Below are 23,376 nucleotides of genomic sequence, written 5' to 3'. Positions count from 1 at the left end.
GCTTCTCAGCCATACCCTTCAGCTCACATGTAAAAAGCTAATAAGTGGCATCACAGTCACAATTTAAGTTTAAATTTGAGATAAGCATGTGCTTGGAAGTTCAGTCTCGGGATACCAATCTGTTCACATAGGTTTGTGGTTATGGTGGCACTAGAATTCACAATCAAAGCTTGCCAGACCTCTGCTACCTCATTTACTGTTTTACAGAATCCTCAATGATTGTGCAATTTGCATGAGTTACACAACAGAGAATTGCATTCTTCTCTCTCCAGCATATATGCAAACAACAGACAGATGAGCCAACACCACCCAAACCAGCTCTGTTTTCCCTGATCACTCTGTCCTACTCAAAACAATTCTCTACAGAATCAAGAAACGTAAGGTCAAGGATATTTGTCTCGAGTTCTGGGAGTATTTCAGCCACATATTCAAACGTTACAAATGTCCTTGCTGTCAAGGACAACATGTGTCTGGGTAAGATTTTGCAACTCATTTTTACAAACTCGTTTTATAAACACTGCACATTTTGTGTCAGTGAACTCATACACAATTTCATATCAACTCTCTTTTGTCTGAAAGCTTAAAACTGGTAAAAGCTTACACCCAAGTTTACACCCTGCCAAAGCATCATGAGAATCTTGCCTCCAAGCACTGATTAGCTGAGAATCTGCTAATTCATTCTGTTCCTTTGTGTCTTCTATCTACAGTTACAATGTTCACATGAGTGCTTCTTACTTTACAGCATTTCTCAAACTGCTAAATCTGTTAAAGAATTTTATTTTGTAATGTTAACACACTTGATTTTCCCAGAACTGCTGCGGTCTACTATATCTCACGTTGTTAAGTGTTTCAGAATAGAATTTTAGATTCTTAACACTTCTGCTGAGCTTATAATCAAATTCTTTCAACCCAGCTGACCTACTGACAGATAAAGCCAGAAATACCAGGGAGCTGCCTTACTGCAGTTGTCACGTTACAGGTTTTCAGTGACATTCACATGCCCTATTTCACTGTTTGAACACACTGTGAAGAGGAACTGGCTTGTGGCAGAGCAGCAAGAAGTGAAGAGCAGGTGCTTCTTGGTCTCAGTTCTGTTAAACAGTAAGTTGTAGAAGCAGGGAAAAAGTTGTGAGACTGAGAACTCAGTTTCTGGGTCATCTGTTCTGTGCTCAAGCATCAGTGTTCCTCTGGGAGTGCCTTACCATAATCTTTCAGCTAAACTCTCCTAATATAATCCATTATAACACCAGTGACTTATTTTGACTTCCTTCTCCTTTACCCTGAGGAAATAAAGAAATTTTTCTCCTATTGTCTGCATGAGAATTGAGTTATTGTGGTTTACTACTTTTACACCATTTAAAAGCCAGCCTCTACAGGTGTGATTAGCATGCCACATTGCAAAGAACTTAACTGCAGAAGGCACAGAATGACTGGCTCCCATGTGAAAACAAGAGTTAAACTTTCCTGATGCTTTCCTGATACAAGAAAAAAATCTAACTGTGAAACCTGTGCATGAATTTTTAAAGAGCTGGTTATATAAGGAGTTTTAGTCCCAATTCACATTGTCATCTCACTTTTATCTAATTCTTAAGAAAAGACACTGCCCTGAATACATAAACCCATCTGTGCAAGTCCATTGAATTATGTACAGAAGGCAGGGGATGAATAAATAATGTAGCAGATTTTAAAAATGGCATCTTGAAAGAAAAGGTGAATGTTTTCCCATAATTGAAAGGCATTCAAGCTGTTGGGATGTTGTGTAAAGCTTCAGTTAGTTTACTGTACCTTGCCCTCCTGGATGGTGACAACATCGGGCAAACCTCCAAGTACCCGTGCACGATCTGGAAATAAAGAAGATTAATTTTTTTTTTAGTGTCTCAAAACCAACTGTGTACTGGATTCTGTTTCTCTTCTAGTTCTTTCCTTTTGTCTTATTTATGTACAACTTGTCTCTGATATCTGTGCTAGCAGAGAACTATCCAGCATTTTTAGCACACCATTTGGACTTTAAAAAATGTTGAATTCACAGCAAAAGATGTGTTAATAGTTAGTGTCAATCACTTACAGAGAGGAATTAAAGTACACGTGCAGTGTCCTGCAGACTTTGATATCAATTCAGTTTTAATTCTGAGTGCACAAAAATGATTTTGAGATCTGGTGCTCAAAGTTTTTACTGCAGTAAACTAAAAACGTTGGGTGTCCAAAGGAAAATGAATGACACCTGGTAAAGCTCTGGAGATTCGCTTTTAATCTAGATACAAAGACAGACTTCAGTCTTGGTGGCAACAATGACATTCCACCACTTGTGTGTATCTGTAAGTGAGACTGGTACCTGATTGATCTAGCTTTAAACTCAAGAGTCCCACAGAAATCTTAGACAAACACAAATAAGCCAGTCACATGCAGGCTTTAGTGCACTTATCCTGGAATACGGATTTCGTTCGTTACATGTCTGGGTGGAGCCTGGCAGAGGAAGGAAATGACTGTACAGAATGTTCCCCTCCAGTGTGCTCTGTAAAAGATGTGCTCTGGAGCACGGAGATAACAGCCTTGTGAGACCAGGAAAGGCACTGTGTTGTGACAGTTAACATGCCAGTGTCTTACAGATAGTCCAGGTCAGAAATTAAAAGTCAGGGCAATCGCTGACCCCTTTACGCTGTCTCAGCCGGGACTTGTGGGGGTCACTGTTTGTGTCTGTCCAAACCCTGCTCTATCTCTCTATGCATTTTTCTCAAATAACTTGTCAAATGCCAGTTCTGCCCTCATTTTTATGCAGGTCTGAAAGTAATTTGAAATTAATTTGAACGATTCATTTTTCCATGGCTTCTTCTGTAAGTAGGGAGGATAATAAGTTTAATAATTCAAGTTGAAGGCTAATAGCTTACTCCTTAAGTAGTTAATGCATACTTCTGTTTTAGTTGCTCTGTTGCAATTGACATACAGGCAAAAGTGTGAGGACATTCTAAGCAATTCAAAAGCTACTGTTGCTTTCTTACATTTCTTTAAGTAATGCAGAGCCATTTGACATTTTTAGAGCATTCAAAACTAGCCAAATTATTTTCTCGATCTTTAAAAACAAAGAGACTTTTGTGCAGGGAACATGCATGAGAGATCCCAGCAATAAAGTTCATTTTTAGAGAAGGCTAACTGATACTGAGAACAGGAGCTTAGATGAGAAAAATCAACCTAACCCATAAGAATAATATGATTAGTTGCAAAGCGCACCAATGTTAAATCAACAAAGGGTCGCTTACTTCTCCTTGGTGTAAGGACAAACTTGTTTTAGGATGAGCACATACATGTAAACATGCCTACATGCCCTCTCTTTCCCAACACAAAACCTTCCTGGAGAGGAAGAAAAGCTTCATAAACAGTTTCTTGCAATCATTGTCAAAGAAGGCCTACTTACTTTTCTCTGCAATCGCAGCTTGCCTAGAGTTGAAAGAAACAAAGGGAAAGTCCAATTTCAGTTAAGATTTACTTAGAGTGATTGAAAAATAGATTATCTTTTTAACTGCTTTAATCCATTAAGGAAAATATCTCATTCCTTGGCAATACAGCTCTTTCTTTGCTACCTGTTATATAAGAGTTGCACTAAAGAAGTCACGTGCAAAACTCCTACGGGCTTCTGTATGACTAGGACTTGTTTCATAAGATAAAGTTATCTCCAGCACAAAGCAAACAAATACTGTTATTATTTTATGGCTGTCATTACTGTATTTAGGTGGCATAATACTTACTTTAGTCTCTGGAACTCAGCAAAGGCTTCATCAAAGGCTTTGTGAAGAGGAAAAAAGTACATTTAGAGATAAATAATCAAACAAGTTAAATTTAAAATTAATAAATAAATTTAAAATGTAGATGTAATAAATTTAAAATGCATGCATGTGTACTGTACAAACACTAAAATGCTGAATGGTTTGACTGATAAAGGCCATCTGGTATATGTCATAATGCATAAACACACTCTTTTCTTCCAGAAGTCAGGCTTTAAGACAGAGGGCAGGAAAGTAGTAGGTTGAAGTAATTTCACAAAAGAGAGGAAGAAATGCACAATACATTACCTAAATGAGGGATTACGGCAGTGACCTTCCAATCTTTGTATATTATACACCCCTATATAAAATTATTTTGAGCATGCGCTCCCTATATGTAAATTTATTTGTAGATTGTGTAGATGTATACGAGTGAACATCTTGTATATTCTCACTGCCGCCCCAGTGAAGCACACTGGGTCATCTTGCACACACCCACTTCAGAGACCAGCAGGTTATGGAATACAATAGATATGATTTTCCAAGGATTTTTCACAACTGCTTGAAGCATCACACTGATGGCAGCAAGCAAAGTGAACAACAAATTGTTGTCTACTTTGTAAATTCAGGCTAAGCTGCCATCGTGGGGGAGGTCAACCTCTCCTGCTTTGAAAGGGAAGAAGAAATGTCTTTTCCTAGAAAGTGTAAATAGAGTACCAGAAGGAGCAGCATGGAGATGATTAAAATGTTATCCCCCTTACACAGAGCTTTTGCAAACAAAAAGTGAAGCTTTAGGGATGGGAACAGCTGGGAATGGAAAGAACAGTTTGGAAGGAGTTAATCTATTCTCTAGGATCTGATAGGTCTCTCTCAGAGTAAAAGAGTTAAAGCTTCCAACAGTCAATCCAAATTTTTCCCTTAACAGTCCTTCCTCATGCTGATGAGAGGTCTTGGCATCTCTGAAAAATTAGGAGTTTTATTACACCCATCAAAGAAATGGAGTAGGAAAGTATCAGAACAAACTCGTCCCTCACTTCCTCCTGGAAATATTCCTTGGAAGAGAGACACACAGAAGGCATTCAGTGCTACAACTCATATTTAAAACTGCCAATGCCAGGAACACAAGGGGTTTTGTAAAATAGCTCAGAAACTGGGCTGGCATCTCAGTAGGCAGACTGTAAGTATTTGGAATAGGAAAAAGCAGTTTGTATTTTATTACTTGAGAACACAGGTTGGGGAAAACAAATGGCATGGGCTGGGGAGAACAAATCACATAAACACAGAGTAAGCTGAATTGGAAGGATCCCACAAGCATCATCAAGTCCAACTCCCAATCCCGCGCAGCACCATCCCCAAGAGCTACACTGTGTGCCCAAGAGTATTGCTCAAAAATGCTTCTTAACTCTGTCAGGCTTGTTGACACAGTCCCTACAAAGAATGCCAGACAGATGGGTGCACACACAGACCCCACGGGGTGACAGTTTGTGGCAAGATGCTGCTGTAGATGCTCCCTCACTGCCACAGCGCACTGCCCACACAGCAAGGATGTTAGCAGAGGGAATGGCCTACCTTGTCCAGAAAGATCCACGGTCTTTTTGTGCGTTGTGTTGCCATCAAAGAGTTCCATTATGTATCTGCCTTTGTCCTGTGGAGTGGGCTCATTGATCTGCAACCAGATCTGCTCCCCGGTGACACCAGTCCTCATCCGGTCCGTGAACTTAATCTGGGTATCACTGAAAAGTTCAAAACAATGTTACCTTTTGGTTTCACTGGAGTATAAAAAAGGTTTGCTCGTGTTGAGTCACTGAGCACATCTGGAGTTACTAAATTATTTACAAGATGCTATGGTATGTCACCATATTCTGAAACCTTTGAAGTCAAACCCTTGCTAGAATTGTGAGCCAGCTGGGCAGAATTGGTGTGACAGCCTTTCCCTGTTCAAGGTCCAGCTATCCTCAGAGCTTGCAGAAGAATTATGCATCTCAGTCTATGACCTGAGCCATAGAAAAGCTTTACAAGTTTAAAAACCAGATCTCTGAAGGGTAGCCCAGGCATCCGAAAATGTTACTGTTCTCTTTTGAGCATAGGTTTATTTCTGCTTGGGCAAAACAAAAGTACATAGGGCTGTATCTACAAAAAAAACCCCACTTTTGTCAGACATGGTGTTTGCCCAGTTTGAATGGTTTCTGATGCTCTGCTATATTTGGAATTTAAACACACTTTGACATAAGTGTATCTTCCATTAAAAAAAAAACAGAAAACAAAACAAAAAATTCAAAAACTCAACACCCCCTTCCTCACCCCCCAAAATCAATTTCTTAGCTTTCTAGCTAAGCAGTTAATAATGAGGTAAAAGATATTTGCCAAATAAGCTACTAATTTCCTTGTTATCTTTAAACTGATAACTTTGAATGCACTGGAGGGGAAAAAATTTTCTAGATTAATTTTACATGCTTCAAGATGAAACAAGTTTCTAAAAATAAAATGAAGAAAAGAGAGAAAGAGAGAGGGGGAAAAAAACCACAACACTTCATATTCTCTTGCACTTATTTGAAATACTTGGGACTTTGGATGATACCAAGTCAAAACAGGTGCCAAGAAACAAGAGGGCCTCAAATGGCTTTCATTTCTCTGACAGGGTGCTGGTTAACATCAGTGTCAATAATTACAGCAAGCTTGGTACAGCACATCCTGGGTATTCTGTGCCTCATTTACATGAGTTTTATTGAGAGATCAGTAATTCAGATTCCATCATACAGAATAATTACTACCATGCCCACAGGAAGTGAAACAGCAAGAACAGTAATAATGGATTTGAAGTGATCTAAGTTGTTTACTTCTGTTGTTTAGTTCTCTGGGTTTTCCACTGCAAGCTGTTTGTGCTGGCTGAGAACTCAAATCTCATAGATTTGGATGTGCAACTCCCATTAATTTTATGGGGAGCTGGGCATTCAAATTATTTTTAAAAATCTCAGTTCTTCTGTCTGTCTTGGTTACATTTGTAGTGCTTGCAGGAGGGGTTGTCTGGATTTTACTGCCCCAGGCACATGCTGGAATTTGCTTTGCCTCCTAAAAATGAAGCCATGCATTAAGAGGATATGCCTGCTTGTCCCAGTTCCACTGAATTGTGGCTTCTAGACAAGCAGACATCCAGGGCAGGTATCTCTGAACCCATGGTGCTGGCCTCTTTTGAAGCCTGATGGTTCTTGGGTTATATTTGCATCACTCCTTAAAACTGAGTCAGGAAAAGATGCAGCTGTCACTGGGGAGCTGGGAAGTGCTCTGAAGCAGCACCATCCTGCTGGCATTCTGTGGCATGGGACTGTCTTTCATGAGAGACACAACAGGAGGGCCTGGAACCACCACACCTGACTCTCATGGTGTTTTCCTGTGAATGTAATTGACTGAAACAAACTCATATGAGATAAGGACTCATGAGAGACGAGGAGAAACCTGGGCCTCATCTCTCTCGCATATCCAGGCTCTTTCTGGATCTATGAAACCAAAATTGCACTGGGTTTTGCAAAGCTCTTGTGTACTTACTTGTGCACCCAGCCTACTCTCAAATCTTCTACATAATAAGTAACATAGGAGTACAGTCTGATACCCTCAGCTGTGCTCTGGATTTTCAGGTCTGTTGCAGATAAAGCTGAAAGAAGAGCACATGGTTTTATGCAGCCATACAGCCATTCATTGAGTGCCACAATGAGTCATTCATTAGAAAAAAGAATTAAGTGCTTACCAATCCTTCTGCATACTTCATTCATCAGATCTGCAAAAGCTGTGGAAATAAAATCCAGAGACTAAGACTCTCTGTCTGTAGTTCAAGAACAGTCAACAGTGGAACAAGTACTGGCTCTGAAATATTCTCCCCAGAAGGTTTGAAAAACCAGTTTTTGAAAAAGCTACCTTTTCAAGCGTATTAGAAATCAGAGTAATGCAGAAATGTAGCCTGTTATTTTACAGTTTCCAGACTTTATTTAAGTGCAGTCTTGATGAATACTGCTGCAGCTGAACAAAACACTGTTATATTTTTTACTTTTTTTTGTAAGACACTGTTCAGCTGGAATGCTAACCCATTTATATACATTCTAATGCATAGGAGTGGAATGTTAAGAACATAGTAATCACAGTAAGTGGAAAGGCCTCTAAGTAATTTCCAAAATATACTAAAAATATTTTTAAATTATCTACTTCTCTAATGTTTTTCTATACTTGTAAGCTTATTGATGGCCCCCTGAGGAAATCTGTTGTCATTTTGCTTAGTGGTAATCACTGTATGCTCCCAGAATTATACAGAATCCAGATGCAATAAGCTGTATTCAAACATTATTTGAACTGAAAAATCTCAGTTTTTCTAATCAGATGATATTGTATGCATGAGGCCCAAAGCCACAGGAAGGCAACATGTGCAGATGCCTGTATTACCCTGAACCCACTTCAGTCCTGGTATCTGCTGGTGTGGCTGACCACAGCCAGGCTCTGACCTGTGTCCTTGAGCTTCAGCTCACTGGAGTCCTTTCCTCTGTCGTCCTTCAGTATGACTTCATATGTGCCAGCATCTTTCTTAGAAAACTGCAACATTGCAATGATAAAACCAGTTTTCAGAATAAGTACTGTAGAAAAATATAGATTCTACTTGTGAACCCAGTTGATATCTTGTCCCTGTCCCCAGCAGGTACCTGATGCCTGAGGCTGCCCCCGTGCCCCCCAGCTGCCCTACTCCTGCCTGGGGTGGTGAGATGGGCTTTGGCAGGAGGTCCTGGGATGCAGGACCTTGTCCTACCCCAAATCTGCTGCAAGGCTGGGTATGAACCAGACCCCTCTGGTGACTCTGAAAGCCTGAGTGACAAGAACTTTCCAAATGCTATTCAGAATAGAAATGTGGTCCCAATCTGTTGCTAAATTGACATGCAAAGGAAGTGACAAGCTTATTATCTCTTCTGTCATCATTTCCTGAAAATCTGAACAAGCAGTTACAGACAGACATTTGCTTTAGTGAAAACACAGACGCCTTATGAGCTTTTCCATTTTTAAAACCCACTTCCTTTTTCAATTGTTCTGCCGGAGTACCAGATTAAATCATATAACTCATCTGAACAATAATTTCAACTGAAGGCTAGTGAAGACAGTCACTCACCTCTGATATCAGGAGAGTACACACGCCATCCTTAAAGTCATGTTCTTCATCTACCATTATCTCCCTGTCATCTTTGTACCATACAATGTGTGTTTCCTTCTTAATATTAGCCACCTAAAATGGATGAAAACCACATTGCAATTATTCACTTAATCTGAGCAGGGGAGCTCAGTGTTGTAATTTGGGTTAGCTTGTTCCATGGGTTAGCGTGTTCAGGTCTCTCACAGAAGAACAGCAAGCTTTACAACCTGATTGCAGTGAGTTACTGCAGGCCTCAATTTTAAAATGAGAGAGGCAAGAGGGAAAACAACAGGGATGCAAACAGAGAGAAAAGGAGACCAGGGAATGAGTAGATCCTGCCCAGGGAATTTCTACATGCATAAACAGGTCAAAAATGAATTAGTCCCTGGATTTATAAAGACTTGTCATTCCTTTCAGGTGCCTTTCTCTGAGTGGGTGGCTGATAGACCTGAAGAAAGAAATTCAAGCTATTTTCCAACATATTTTGTTACATGCAACGAGCTGTTGCCTCGGCAGGATTAACCTTTGGAGGCTCTGTCACTGTCCAACATGCAGCTGGGAGTACAAAAGCAAAGGGCATCTCTAGCCCCTTCCCAACCACCGAGGTAATGGTAGTCCAGTGTGGTGTACTCTGAATATTGTACTCAGGGTTTTCCTTGCCACTTACCTTACATTTCAACATCACATTACACTCATCAGTAACTTCCCATCCCAGTTTATCCACGAAATGAGGACCTGTTTGAAATTACAGGTATATTTTTAAAGGTCACATCAATGGTATTCATGAAAAGACAGATGTATTTTACTTGACAAGAATTCTGTTGTATTTTAAACAAAACCCATGTATTTCAAATGAATGTATATAACTATAAACAAACTCTTAACAGACTAACACATATGTGATACTTATAAGTATTTCTATTATCACCTTGTTTCCTGTGCCACTCTTTTCTCTGGAAATCTGCTTCATCCCGTAGCTTCTTGAATACTAGGAATTAAAACCAGTAAGAAATACAAGGTTAAACTTCATGTGCCATTTGTAGAATGCTGAATGTCACTGTAACAGTTCAGTCTAACTCTGTCCCTTGGATGTTAGTGAGGAGCTGGCCACAGGATCAGGTTTTCACTGGACATTCCAGAGTGTCAGAAGCTGATTATGGCTAACTCAACTTCCCTAGCTGCTTGCAGTCATCAGGAGATTTGTGTGTCCTGCCTGATGATGTGCAATCCCCAGCCCCTGGTGGGAAGGCAAATGAGAGGCAGCAGAGTCAGCAGCTGCTTGAGCTCTAACAGGTGCAGCTACTTGTTCCCAGCTGAATGGGCTTTTTAGATGGGAAATTTTCATTCCACCCATAGGCAAGCAAACCACGATATGCTGCAGTATTTCACATTTCTGTAATAATTCCCATTTCTCCCATCACTTTAAAAATTTCAGTTTACACATACGCCCTGTCCTGTAGGAGGTAGGCAAAACTGTGACATAAAAAAACTGGAAGGTCTATTGGTATTGAAAAGAGTGAAAAGCCAGCCCACTGCATAATACAGATTAGCCTACCATCACCAATGAGGACAAGACTAGATTGATTGGTTGCTTTTCCATCCTGCAGCTGGAACGTGTAAGTGCCTTCATCCTTCTCCTCGAGTTTATCCATAATCATTTCAATAAGGCCGGTATTCTTGTCCACCTTCATTTTATATTTCTGCAGGAGTGGAAAGTAAAGCAACAATTAATACATGTCAGAGACAGAAAATATTTGTGAAGTGTTATAATGGTCTCTTTAGGAGAAACTTTGTTTTCTGTATTTGGAGTCCCACTTCTTCAGGTTCCCATTTGTTCAGATCCCTATCCTATTCTAGACTCACTATCTCTAGCTCCAGCTCCAAAGGTACAACCAAATAAATAAATAAATCTGTTTATTTACTGATGCTGTACAAGCACATGTCATGCCTGTTGCACAGAGAGTACTATGTTCCTTTTCATTAGAAAGGTTTAGATTTGCATCTCTTCAGAATAATGCTTTCTTTGAGGGTGATTATACTGCACAAGGCTGTGTCTGGAATGCCCCCTCTCTGCCTTCTATTTGGTATCAGTGCTGCAACAAAGTCATGCCATGTCCTGTTTTTGGGGGTAACAAGTTCTGCAGCTGGAAACAACCACTTGGGAATTTTTCTGGGGTGTAATAAATTCCTTCAAACCACAAAGAGAGGTGAGGACAAGAGTATTCTAGGGCTCTAGATGAAGGAGGTAGGAGGAGTCTGGGCAATTGCAGTGATTCCTTGAAACCACAGTTAAAAGGTGAGGACAAGGGTATTCTAGGGCTCTAGATGGAGGTGGGAGGAGTCTGGGCAATTGCAGTGATTCCTTGAAACCACAGTTAATAAAACACATGGTATTCACAAAAGTGGCAGGAAGGCATACACCTTCCCTTTACAAAATGTATCCAGTAGAATTCATCTTGACCTCAAAACTATGGATAAAATCTTTCTAATCATGCTTTCCATGACATATGCTATTTCTCATGAAAATTCATCAGAGTGGAACACTAGTTGGAGGTATACTAGAGACACTAATCCCCATTGATACTCATGAAAATACAAACACATGTAAGCAGTGAAAAGCCTTACCTCTCCATTGAAAATCTCCTTATCATTAAATACAAAATTGGCCTTTGCATTGCCAGACAGTTTTTCAGCTTGCAGCCAGAATCTCACTTCTCCTTTTTCCAAGATTTCCACTGCCAACTCAGAGATAAGTGGGACAGCTACAATGAAGAAAGAAAGGAATGATGTCTGTTTTGCCTGTGCCCCAACAGCTATTGTCTGCTACAACCAGAAAGCCACTTAATCTTTCCATATTCTAATACTGTATGCAAGGTAACTAGCTGATAGCAGCTCTTCACATAGACAGAATGCTTCTCCACCCACGTGTACCTAGAATGACAGATGAGATTTACTCTTTTGATCCTTCAATCACAAGGTCTGGCCAAACTAAAAGCATTCAAGATTTGAGTTGTGCTCCATTCTAAAACAAGGCTATTTCAAATGCAAGCTGCAAGTATCTGTGCAGCATTATGTGAGTCTGTATGCTGCAGACCCATGTTTAATGAGTTGTCTAATAATATTACTGTAAGACAGTGAACTGACTCAGAGGGGAAAAAAACAAAACAAAACACAAAAGATCTCCAAGCACAAAGCCAGATCAGAAAGTCAGCTGCTGAGCTGTAGGTTGGGAGATTTTTGAAAACACTCTGATCCTCTACCGAGTGGAACCTCCACCTCCAGAATTCACCAAATATCCAAACTCATCCTTAGTCTCCCCAGTACATTTTGTTTTCTTATAAGTAACTGAAACCCCCACATACAAACCAATTCAGTGTGTCAACAGGGAAAAAATATGTAAAAATCATGTGCTATACCATAGGTAACTCTTTTTTAGTTAGCTAGCTCCTGTTAGTAACAGTCCTCAGCTTGGTTTCACTTTAAATTTTCTTTAAGACACCATAATCAGCAACATTAAGCACGATGAGTTAGACTCTGACATGGGGGCATATTGCTCATCTCACTGACTTCCGCCGTGTTATCTGTCTTGGTGGATGTGCAGATTCTCAGTAAAAATCATATTCTCAGCATTATGTGTGCTGCTGTGTGTGAACTTCCCCCCAGGCTGCACTTTCTCAGTAGTGCAAAGTCTGTGTTGCTAGGATGTAGCATGGAACAGCTGAGAGCAGCGTACAAACACGTTGCAAAACACATGATGATATAGTCATCATGTGTGCACAGACACACCTCCCAGGGCAGGCTGGTTTCTTTAGTTCCATGTATGCAGAGGCTCAGCTGCAGCAGGGCAGGATTGGGACCAAAGTAGTGCTTCATTTCTCTCATCCTGCTATTTGCACTGTGCTTTTAGTGCCTGAGTGGCACAGGGTCTGCCTCTGATAAAAACAAAGCTCCTGGGAGGTGAGGCAACAATCACCAGGAAACAAAGAGAATTATGGAAAAGCACATGCTTAACCAGAGCAGGAAAAGCCTGGAGGCTGGAAGGGCAGCATTGCCATGAGGGAATGGGGCAAAGACCCACTCATGGAAGTGTGTCCCCTTCCTCACCCAGCACATCACTGTGTGTGTAAGAAACAGAAGGAATCTCAGGGCTTGCATAACTTCTTAAAACAAAGCAACTGAAATGCTACAGGAAGCAAGTGGGAGTGTGAATAGACATCAGGCTGCACTGCTTTTGTCTCACTGTCAGCTCTACAGAAATTTTAAACCCCCACTTGGCTTGCCTGTTATTAACTAAGAATATCTTAGTCTAACATGGAAGGGAGAAAAGTATCTTAGCAGCTGTTAAATAAATGGCTGAAAGGATGCAAAAGGATTCTTTTTTGGAGAAAAGTCTGATCGCTTCTCAGCCTAAGGGAACTGGACAAATTTGCCTTAAAGTCTGCCATGAACAGAAGTCTTATTTAAAATATTTCCATAAGCACCAATAGCTATTTTAGGCATTTTACAGTGGTTTTACATCCTATTTGTATAGCATTACAAATTACTGGCAGCACTTGACAGGCAGCCCTTGGGCAGTTGCTAAATTGAGGAGTTGGAAGAGTTTCTTTTTACCTCATACCAACACACTGTTGTACCCATACGTGGCTGTGTTCTGTAAGGCTCTTATTCCAGCAATCCATTTTCCCATGGAGTTATTGGCTGCTTGTGTTTCTAAGCAGAAGTTCCATTAATTGCTGCTCAGAAGTACAAACAACTGAATCCCACCCCCTAGTTGTAATATATATTTTTCTTGAAGAGTACACAAGGGCCCAAAGTGGCCAAAGCATATGAGACAATTTCCTCCTTAAGGATACTTTCTGCAGTGATCTCCCTTTTCTGCCTGTGCTTTCTGGAAGATCATGCACAGCTATGTCTGTGCTGTTACCTCATACAGTGCAAAAAGGGTTATATGATCTGTGTTCTGAGGAGCTTTTTTTATGACATTGGTAGTGAACACAAAGCATGAAAGAGTATTATATTATCTGTTTTCTGAGGAGCTTTTTTTTATGACATTGGTAGTGAACACAAAGCATGAAAGAGTCCTCAAGAAGGGAAGGGTCAGGGCAAGTAAAGTCATGCAACAGCAGCAAGGTTTTGTGATGACCAACTTGTAGTGTGAAAATATAATTAGGAGAAGATAATTGGGAGGAGCAGAAGTAAACAAGAGTTTGTTTGGGCTGTCATTAAGCTATCAAAAGGTGACACAGTATGTTCAGAAGAGTAGAGCTGATGAGAAAAAGACAAAGAAGGAAATGAGAGAGAAGATGTAGGCAAAAAGACCATTTCTGTAGCCAAGGATAGGCCGGGCTGAGAGGTGCAATGTGGGCTGAGTTGGAAGAGGTTCCAGAACTGCATGCACTAAGCTGAAGATTTTAAAATGCAGGCTAAAGTTTTAGTGCCTGGAATGAAAAAGAAGAGAATATAGTGGGAGATAAGACCAGGTTTAGGTCTCATCTTGCTGTGTGCTTTATGATTCGTTATGTAATCCACTATTATTTTTCCCCCATTTATTCAAGTAGTCTTCCAATAAAAATAACCAAATTGTGCTACTACCAGGGTATCATAAATGTCTGTGGAACTGACAAAAATACCATCCCAAGAGTAAACAGCAGGTTCAAATTTTGTCAAATGTTCCAGGAATGAGGGAGAAAATGAATTTCAGCAGGAAAATTCTGTACATATACGTCATTACAGCTGAATTTACTACACTTGCCAAATTTGTTAACCTTAAATTTAACTTATGTTAACTTTGGTTGGAGTAAAATTAGAGAATCTTTCAAATTCTGGTTTTCAAATCAGGTCAAGCATGCTGAATAAGTATTAAAGCCTGTTCTGCAGAAGAAGCAAAGCCAATATGATACTAATTTTCCAGTTGTTATACAGACTTCTTATGTAGATTGGTAGCCTGCAATTGTTTGGGAAGAACATCAGTAATATACAAATGTAATGAAAGAGGGAGAGAAAAAAAAAGAATCTTAATTTTTTCAATCCAGAGCTACTTTCACTTGAAATTACTACTATTGACCTCCTTACCTGATGGTGGCAGGGGCTTTGTGACCATAGACTCATAGTTTGGGTTGGAAGGGACCTCCAAAGGTCAGCTAGTCCAAGCCTAGCTGTAACCAGGGACATCTTCAACAAGATCAGGTTTGTGATAGCCCATGCATGCAAAGCTCTCCCCTACAGACACGATTGATTCACTTACTTGGGAATTGGCGGTCATGGCTCAGAGCAAGCAGGCGTTTCATTTCTGCAAAAGACATAAAAGAAGTAATGTGAGGTGTGTGCATGCCTTTTGGATCTGAGAGACACAGCAGCAGAGAAAAACAGATGTGAAAGCAAACTAGGCATGCTTAGTAGGCATTGTGTCTACCTTCCTCATCAATTGTGTAGCTTGATGAAACTCCATCAGTGTCTGTAACAATACAAGAGTAAATTCCCAGATCATCTTCTCCAAGATCCTTAAAGGAAAGTTTTGACCTATAAGGAAAAAAAAAAACCAAAACATTATGATGAAAAGGTGAAATCCATCTGAACCAAACTCCTCCTTTCTGTCTATATTACCAGATATGAATAGCCTTGTGTTAGCTTTTGCTCTGACTGAACAGACAAATGTTTGGCTCTGTCAGCTATAAATCAGAGCAAGTCCTACCATGTGTGGTACAAATGGTGATGGAACCAAAAGAAAAAAAGCATGTTGTCAAGGCTTTGATGACCCTGGAAGGATACTGTAGATACAGGTCGACTCATATTCCATATGGCAGCACCATGACTATGGTGGGCCACTGTTTCTTTCAATGTGGCTTCTATCACTAGGAAAGCACATAGGCCCTTCATGGGCTGAACCTGTGCATTCACCTCGTCTTCCTCTGGGAAAAGCCTGATGAAACAGAGTAGGCTTAGAGATGTTATAAAAGTTACTAAATCAGGCCATGGTGATGTTGACATAAGAGAGCCTTGCTTACTGCAGCAGTTCCAAAGATTACGGCTGTGTTACAGGGCAAAAGCATTTTTAAGAAGCCAGATAATGTTATTATTTGGATAGTATTATTTAATATCATCTGCCTTAACTGACAGGTTGTAAGGTGACAGGGCTCAGATTTTATCTCCCCATGCCTAAACATCACTAAAGTGCCTACAGAGGAGGTCTGACTCATTCTGTGCAAGCTACAGTTTCCAAATGGTCGGGTATGGATTTACTGGAGAACAGCATTCTCAGGAAGCAAGCATCAAGTAAGAGGCAGTTTTAACTCTTCCTGAGGTCATACATTAAAAGGATGGATTTCTGTGACAGTCTAGATCTCTCAAATCCAAGATTATTGCTACCCCTGAGGGTCTTACTTTCCGCCTTTGGTATCGATGTTCAGTCGAGGGTCATCCTCAATTGGTTCATAATTCTTGGACCAAATGAACTTAGAGTCTGGAGACATCTGATCACATTCAAAGTTCAAGGAAATTACACCATTGTCATCTACATCAACCACCACTTCCTTGGTTCCTTAAAGAATAGAACAAGGCAATTCCAGTTTCTCAGAGAATTCAGCAAACAAATTTCTATAGATACCATTCAGAGAGTAGATTAAGAGATCTTTCCCATTTTCTCGGCTGGAACATAAATTGCTGTACTCATTATTATCTCTGGTCTTTGATTTACAAGAACAGTTCTTTTTCTAATCCACAGGTTAAAACACATCATAAATCAACTGATTTACTTGCGTGAATCTAATCATACACAAGACAGTATTGGCTAAGAAATAGCCTGAAGGGGGTAAAGAAAGCAAGACTCTAAATCCACTAAATGTCTGAGCTATTAAATAGCAATATTTTCCATGGAAAGCAGCTTTCGCTATACAGCATGGATTTCCTATTCTCTAATAGAGTAAGTGCTATACAGGGAATAACATGCAAATGTGAGCATTTGAAGAGGTGAAGAGGAAGCAGTCAAATTGTCCCAGCAGCACACATTTGTCACTGAGGCACAGTTTTGGTGACAGTGGCTTTGCTCAGGGAGGTTGGTTTAATTGCTGTGCTTGGCATCCAGCCCTGCTGCCGTCTGCACCATTAATCCTGGGCCCACAAAGGGAGTGAATATTTGCAATTAGCTGCTTAAGTCACCCACCCAGTCTTGCCAGCGCCTTCAGTCATTGGGCTGGATAGGGTGACCCAGTTTGTCCTTTAAAAGGCCTTGGGGGTGAATCCTGGGTCAGCAACCTGAAGGTGCCTCTATTCTGCTCCCTCACACCCCAATGGAGCTGAGGGAATTTCATCTGGGATTTGGGCAGCCCAGTGAACTTGTCATCTGTGGCATTAATGTTCATTTCAACAACTTGTCTGAGAATGTCAGGGAGAGCATGTGCACTGAGAGGGGCTGGAGAACATCCAGCCTTCTTTTCTGAATAGCTCTGAGCTGGATCTGGCATCTGAATAGGGCACTCATGTCCTATTACTTGGGCTAAGACAATTCTGGGCTGCCCAGAATACTAATGACACACTTTCTCCACAAAGTATTGTACTTCAAAGACAAGAGCCTTATTCCTGACACTGAGATCGAATGCTTTATTTTCAGCATAATTCTTAGTGACCCTCAAGCATAGTAAGAGATTTCTGTACTTCATGGTCCTAAAACTATACACGTCTTTTCCAGCACTGTGAGCAGCTCCTGTCATGACAATCTGTGTGCACACAGCTTTCTTAGTCTTCACACTTTGCCATAAGCGTTTAATGAAAGATGAGATTAATATTCCCATTTTGGTACTGTTATGTACCAGCCCTTGCAGTAGTGAAGCACATTAAGTACCAATATGTGATAAATGAAGTCTGAGACCTACAAATATTTTACTAGGCAACAGTATATTTGCAATTTTTTGTTATAATTTAATTTATTATATGCAAAATTCATTGCTTGAAATTTCATTAGTGTTTTGTTTCTTCTAGGTCATTAGCCCATGAATCTTTTGATGGCACTTTATGTGACATGGAAAGAATTACAGCCATAAGGGTAATTTGAACAATATAGAATCTTTTACAATTGTTTCAAAGCATTCTTATTGTAGCAACAATGTATATAGCATTTATCTCGAGAAATGATGATGGAATTTACCTCTAATATTTATATGAGTAGAAAAAAAAGTTGTCCACATTACTGACCGCATTTGAAGAACTCACTCCACCTCCACCTATCCTGCAAAGTGGAGGCAAAGAAGCTGCCATAGTATTAACAGTCTTAATTTCCCTCCTCTAGAGAGCTTGGTGGTTTCAACATATCATCCAGAGCTTCTCTTAGAGTCACAGTAAGAAATAAAATACTTACATGTCATATCACATCTCTATTTATCTGAGCATTTTATTGCATTGAAAGGAAAAAAATAACAGAACATAAAGCAGACATCTTCCACACATTAGAGGTAATGGCATCATTTTGGATACATCCAGTCAGAAAAGCTGAATGGAACAGTTTCTGAGGTTCAGGCTCTTCTCAAGTGTCTGATGCAAGCTCATAATCTAATTTTGCTTTGTATCAAGATAAATGAGGACTAAGGGCAGCAATAAGAGTTGCAGTCTGCTCTTAGATTTTTCTTGTTTCCTGTGAGATCTACATATGCTGAGTGATTTTGTCAAAAGCCAAAATTACAGATCAAAAGTAGTCTGGATTGGTACTCATTTATATGGTTGGGATTATTAATTTAATTTTAGAAGATAACTGTACAAATTAAACATGGTTTTCAATTGAAGTGAGAAAGTGGATGCAAAGTCTTGAATAATTATATTTACACATTTCTTTGAATAAAGACAACTGGCACCCTTTGTATGAATGCAGGTATTTTCATTCAGGATATTATTTGCTTGCATTCTTTGATTAGAAATCTCAGTTGTCTTGCAATTTTACACATTCACCAAAAGTAGCATTTCAGCAGGAACTTTCTAGAGAGACCTGACAATACTTTGTCTCCATCCAACATGGTAACAGAGGCATGATTCATAGGGCAGCACCAAAATATCTATGGTAATTTTTAAAAAATTGTGTGATTGTTCTTGACATTTTTGTGGTTCGAGTGAGAAAGGTGGAAGCCTGTTCAAGAGGGTGTTTTATGAAATAATTGTTTTAAATAAGTATTTGTCTTTTCTTAATACCTTTAAGAGGCTTAGTTTGGTGGATACTGTATCAGCAGATCTCAGCTCAAAATATGGGTCAAGTAGATTTGTACACATAAGTAATTTTCAGTTTCCCTGAATGTTCACTGGGCTAAATCCTCACATTCTGGTGATCCCTCAGACGTCATAACTATGAACCCTCCTTCTCTAATGGTGAGGTCTGTAAACCAAATGTTCTGCTCAAGTTCACCTCTTTTGAGTGAGCACTGAACACAGTGTACAAATATTTTTGGCCATGTTGGTCACCTTCACAAGAGTTTGTTTGTATTTTTTCTCAATTGTAGTAGCATAGTCAACCCTTTATTTAGGACACTTGAGGAGTGTTATCATCACAATGTTTTATCAGAAGTATGACACACAGATATTAACCCTCAGTGAAAATGGATTAGCAAAGCCAAAATTTAGTATTAATAGTGGCTTAATTCTCTTATTAGAAGGGCTGCTATATATAGATGTTTTCAGGAATAAATTTGCAGGTTTGCAGGTTACTATTATTAAGGTTTTTCTATCACCTTGCAGGTGATAGAAATAACCCTGGTGCTTCAGCAGCTTATAGATCTGAAATTATGTTTCCTATATTTTTCAAAGGTCCTGTTTCAAACCCTTCTTATTCATACAATTACTAACCTTCTTTTTGTCCTTGTATCCCAATCTTACAACTGATGCTTTCAACTGACCATCTACTCCTTCCAGTCTCTTTTTCCCATCCCATCTCAATAACAGTCACCGAGCCTCCCTAGTCTGAGTTTTCCAGTTCTTTTACACCCCCAGCTTCACACCTCCTTTTTCAGACTTTTTTGACTTCCAGCCCCACTGAGGTCTAACTCAATGCTTGTTGGAATTTTTGCTGCTCTGGTCATAAGGATTGTGCGTCTATGAGAGCTGAGCAGGGGGATGTAAAAATTAACCTAGGGGTCAGAAACTGGGAAAGGATCCCAGGGAAATGAAGTCTGCAGGTGTAGGAAGGAAATTATCAAAGGAGAAGAGGGTGTATGATGGATCCAGTTGAGTTATAGCCCTGCACCTTCTTACATCATACTAACCTTATATTAGATTTGTTTAAAATATCTGGGATTTTGTTTTTGCACTTTGTATTACCCTGCACTTCTAAAATACTCTGTGGATGAGGAAGCCTCAAGTCTATGCTTGGGTTTTCTGCTGGGGGCTTGGTGACAAAAAAGTGTGTCTCTGACCAGTCACCTCTGTTACTTGTAGAGCTAAGTAAAGCCCAGAGGGTTCCTGAAATTCCAGGTATGGAGATGCTGCCTTTGCACTGGTTCCTGTGTTTCTTGCTGATCTTATAGACACACTGGAGCCTGCCTTCAAGGACGCCTCCAACAAAGAACTGCACAACTGAAAGTGGTCTTCAAAATTACTTCATTGTGCTTTTAAAGCCTTTATTTTAAAGGCCAAGAGAAAAAAAATGTATTTTCATTTATCCTTTCTACATTACATAAGAAAAAGAGAATGATAAAGCATAAGCAACTGGTTTAATACAGGAAAAGAAAAATTTACATGTGCAATATTGTTTTGTTGAGCTGATCTTACTTGGTCCTCTACTTATGCACCTACCTGTAGAGACATGCAAATCTTACAACTTTATTGCATCTTTATATCCCTCAACCTGTAGTTATGATAAGAAAATCTGTTCTGACCTTAAAATATACCAGACAATGAACTTAAGACATGGCCCTCAACTCGTATCTTGCTTCATAAAAAAGCTTGACTTGAGAAGGACCAGATTCTTGGCATGTAGCCTGCAGGTAAACACATTGCACAAGCAGGAACCTGTGTAAATATGATGACAAAGAGGAAGTCTTTCCAACGAACCTGGTCGTGTTTCTGCTATGACAGCATCTGTGACATCTGATGGCTTCCCAACACCAGCCTGGTTTGTTGCCCGCACACGAAACACGTAGCTCACACCTTGTGTCAGGCCACCAATCTGGAAGAACCAAATATATATGTAGGGGTGTGTTGCAAAACCGTGATTTTAATTTCACACTTATTAAGATCAGTCTGCGTATTTGACAATTCAATTTCCTTTCTTGTTTTGTTTCTTTTCCAGTTGTCTTTTTTTCCTTTCATATCCAATTCCAGATTGACATGACTAATCTGTGTGACTTGCTCCTTCCTTGTGTGCATAGTTCAGGCAGCGTCATTGCTGTCATTGATTTCTTAGCAAAAGGAGGACTGGTTTTGGAACAGGATGTTTTTAACTCATGTACATTGACCTCTGAAACATCATAGTCTTTTACTGCAGATAAATGTTGGCTTCAAAAAATTAAATTATTGGGGTAATAAGTGCCAGCCACACCTATTTAGAAACAAGAAGGAATTTAATAGTACAGATTCAATTGCACTGCCTTGAGGAATTATACTGAAATTATACCACATGGGGATACTCCTATAAAACATATATTAAATGATCACACTTTAAAATTACTTGTCTTTCAAATATTCTGAAAAGTATAAAAATTGCAAACCTACTTCAGACTTATCTCTAGAACTGCGATACTGCTGATCACTCATTTCAAAGTCATTCCACAAAATTATGTGTCATATGTCCTACTGAGTATTCCTTTAAGTGGAGCCATGATCAGTGCAGCATGATGATATCAAAACTGACTTCTCCAAGGTTATGCTGCTATGCCAGTATTTGAATCTTCAGCTATTTACCTTCAAGAATTTCTTTTGAAGGGGCTTCTCATTGACACTTCTCCAGTGTTCCTCCTTTGCTTCAGTTTCCTTCATATCAACATAATAACCAACTATGGGACTGCGACCAGAATAAACTGGTTCCTTCCACAGTAAAACCAGAGAGTCTTTCCTAACTTCTGTGCATTTGACATCATGGGGCGGCCCTGAAATGTAAAAGTTGGGGTTGTGGTGTCAAAATAAATCCTAAAGGGACCAGTGCACAAGACTCCAGAACCAAAACAAGACAGAACTCAGAACTGTACACAGAACTTATATAACATTTAGCTCCTCTGTATCATACCTAGACCCAATGTGCAAAATACAACCCATGCCAATTAAAAATACTAACCCAAAACACAAGCTAATTGGTTGAGATTGGTATCTTGATCAAATATTCATGAGCTTACAAAATGGACAAATAATCCCCAAACTCTGGGAAATAAGTTAATTGTTAAGCTAATGTGCTGCTTCAAGGACTGGTCTAAAGTCCACTGAAGTCAGCAGAGGTTGTTTTCATTAATTTCAATGAATGCTAAAAGGTCAGGGATCTGGCCTTGTAGTGATACATTTAGACAAGGGTTACAAGACCCCATTCTTCTCTACCTTGTACCTTAGACAGGTATTTATGACTAGTACTTAAACTAGAAAGCAAAGTGCCACACACAGTAGAGGAACAAAAAGAAAATATAAGGAAAACTAAAGAAGCTGCTTGTAAAATGCTACTAATTAAATAGGGATTATGTAAGACATCACTGTAATGGTACAAAATCAAAGTGCTGACGATTCAAGCCTGGCCATGAACTTCAGTGTCCCACTGACTCCCCTGCAAAATGTCTGCATTAAATAATCAGTCCCAGAGCACCCCTGGGCCGTGTCCCACTCAGGATCCTACCAGGCACAGCAATGGTCCACTCTTCACATTTGAAGGGCTTGCTGGGTTTGGAGGGTGCCCCAACCCCCGCCAGGTTAGCAGCAGCCACCTGGAACTGGTACACCATGTTTTCCTTCAGGTTTTGGATCTGCAGGATCAATAAGATGGTACTTATTAACTTTGGATTAGGACTTCAGAAGAAAGTCACAATAATAATTGTTGAAAACAAGAGCTTGCTTTTATGTGTGCCTGAAGATGGAAGCATTATTGACATCTTAACATGATAATTATCTTGGCTTTTCCTCTGATCGGTGATGGAGCACACATGAGTGATCTTAGCATACTCAAATTGCAACCCCATTTTCCTAGTGATAGACACTTTGGTAGCCAGGGAGGAAACAAGGTACTGCTCAATTTAGTCTGTCTTGTGGTATGGAGCAAGTTCACTTGAGGCAAGATTTGTCCTCACAGTGGGGTGAAACTCAGTCCTGGCATTGCTTTTCATTTCTAAAGCAGCTCAACGAAGTTGTCTCTAAATTGGGTCAAGAACTGATCACAAAAAGCAGCTGGTTTTAGCACCAGCAAGCACTGGGATATGTCCACCAAAGCAGTAGGAATTCCATTTATTGTGAGGGCCTGACTTACAAAATATCAGATTATGTCAGTGAATTTACACATGATAAATGGTGTCAGACTAA

At 39.8% G+C, this 23,376-nt stretch overlaps 1 protein-coding gene across 5 annotated transcripts in view; it reads right to left on the bottom strand.

Moving 5' to 3' along the window:
* The window catches only part of MYOM1 (myomesin 1), a 76,622-nt gene that overhangs the window by 11,018 nt on the left and 42,228 nt on the right, over positions 1–23,376 (bottom strand). For all 5 annotated transcript variants that reach the window (XM_039705983.1, XM_039705985.1, XM_039705986.1 and 2 more), the window contains 18 exons: positions 22,700–22,826; positions 21,787–21,971; positions 20,938–21,052; positions 16,297–16,453; positions 15,329–15,435; positions 15,161–15,205; positions 11,542–11,678; positions 10,472–10,616; positions 9,845–9,904; positions 9,584–9,651; positions 8,896–9,009; positions 8,243–8,330; positions 7,498–7,536; positions 7,299–7,404; positions 5,325–5,488; positions 3,741–3,777; positions 3,410–3,432; positions 1,786–1,841 (listed from right to left, as the gene is read on the bottom strand). In XM_039705983.1, the coding sequence (XP_039561917.1) occupies positions 1,786–1,841; positions 3,410–3,432; positions 3,741–3,777; positions 5,325–5,488; positions 7,299–7,404; positions 7,498–7,536; positions 8,243–8,330; positions 8,896–9,009; positions 9,584–9,651; positions 9,845–9,904; positions 10,472–10,616; positions 11,542–11,678; positions 15,161–15,205; positions 15,329–15,435; positions 16,297–16,453; positions 20,938–21,052; positions 21,787–21,971; positions 22,700–22,826 (1,773 nt within the window). The remainder of the gene's footprint in view (positions 1–1,785; positions 1,842–3,409; positions 3,433–3,740; positions 3,778–5,324; positions 5,489–7,298; positions 7,405–7,497; positions 7,537–8,242; positions 8,331–8,895; positions 9,010–9,583; positions 9,652–9,844; positions 9,905–10,471; positions 10,617–11,541; positions 11,679–15,160; positions 15,206–15,328; positions 15,436–16,296; positions 16,454–20,937; positions 21,053–21,786; positions 21,972–22,699; positions 22,827–23,376) is intronic.

The sequence above is a fragment of the Passer montanus genome, unplaced genomic scaffold, assembly GCF_014805655.1.
Source record: "Passer montanus isolate IOZ18808 unplaced genomic scaffold, ASM1480565v1 scaffold19, whole genome shotgun sequence".
In the NCBI taxonomy this organism is placed as follows: Eukaryota; Metazoa; Chordata; class Aves; order Passeriformes; family Passeridae; genus Passer; species Passer montanus.
This window is presented reverse-complemented; position numbering and strand designations above follow the sequence as displayed.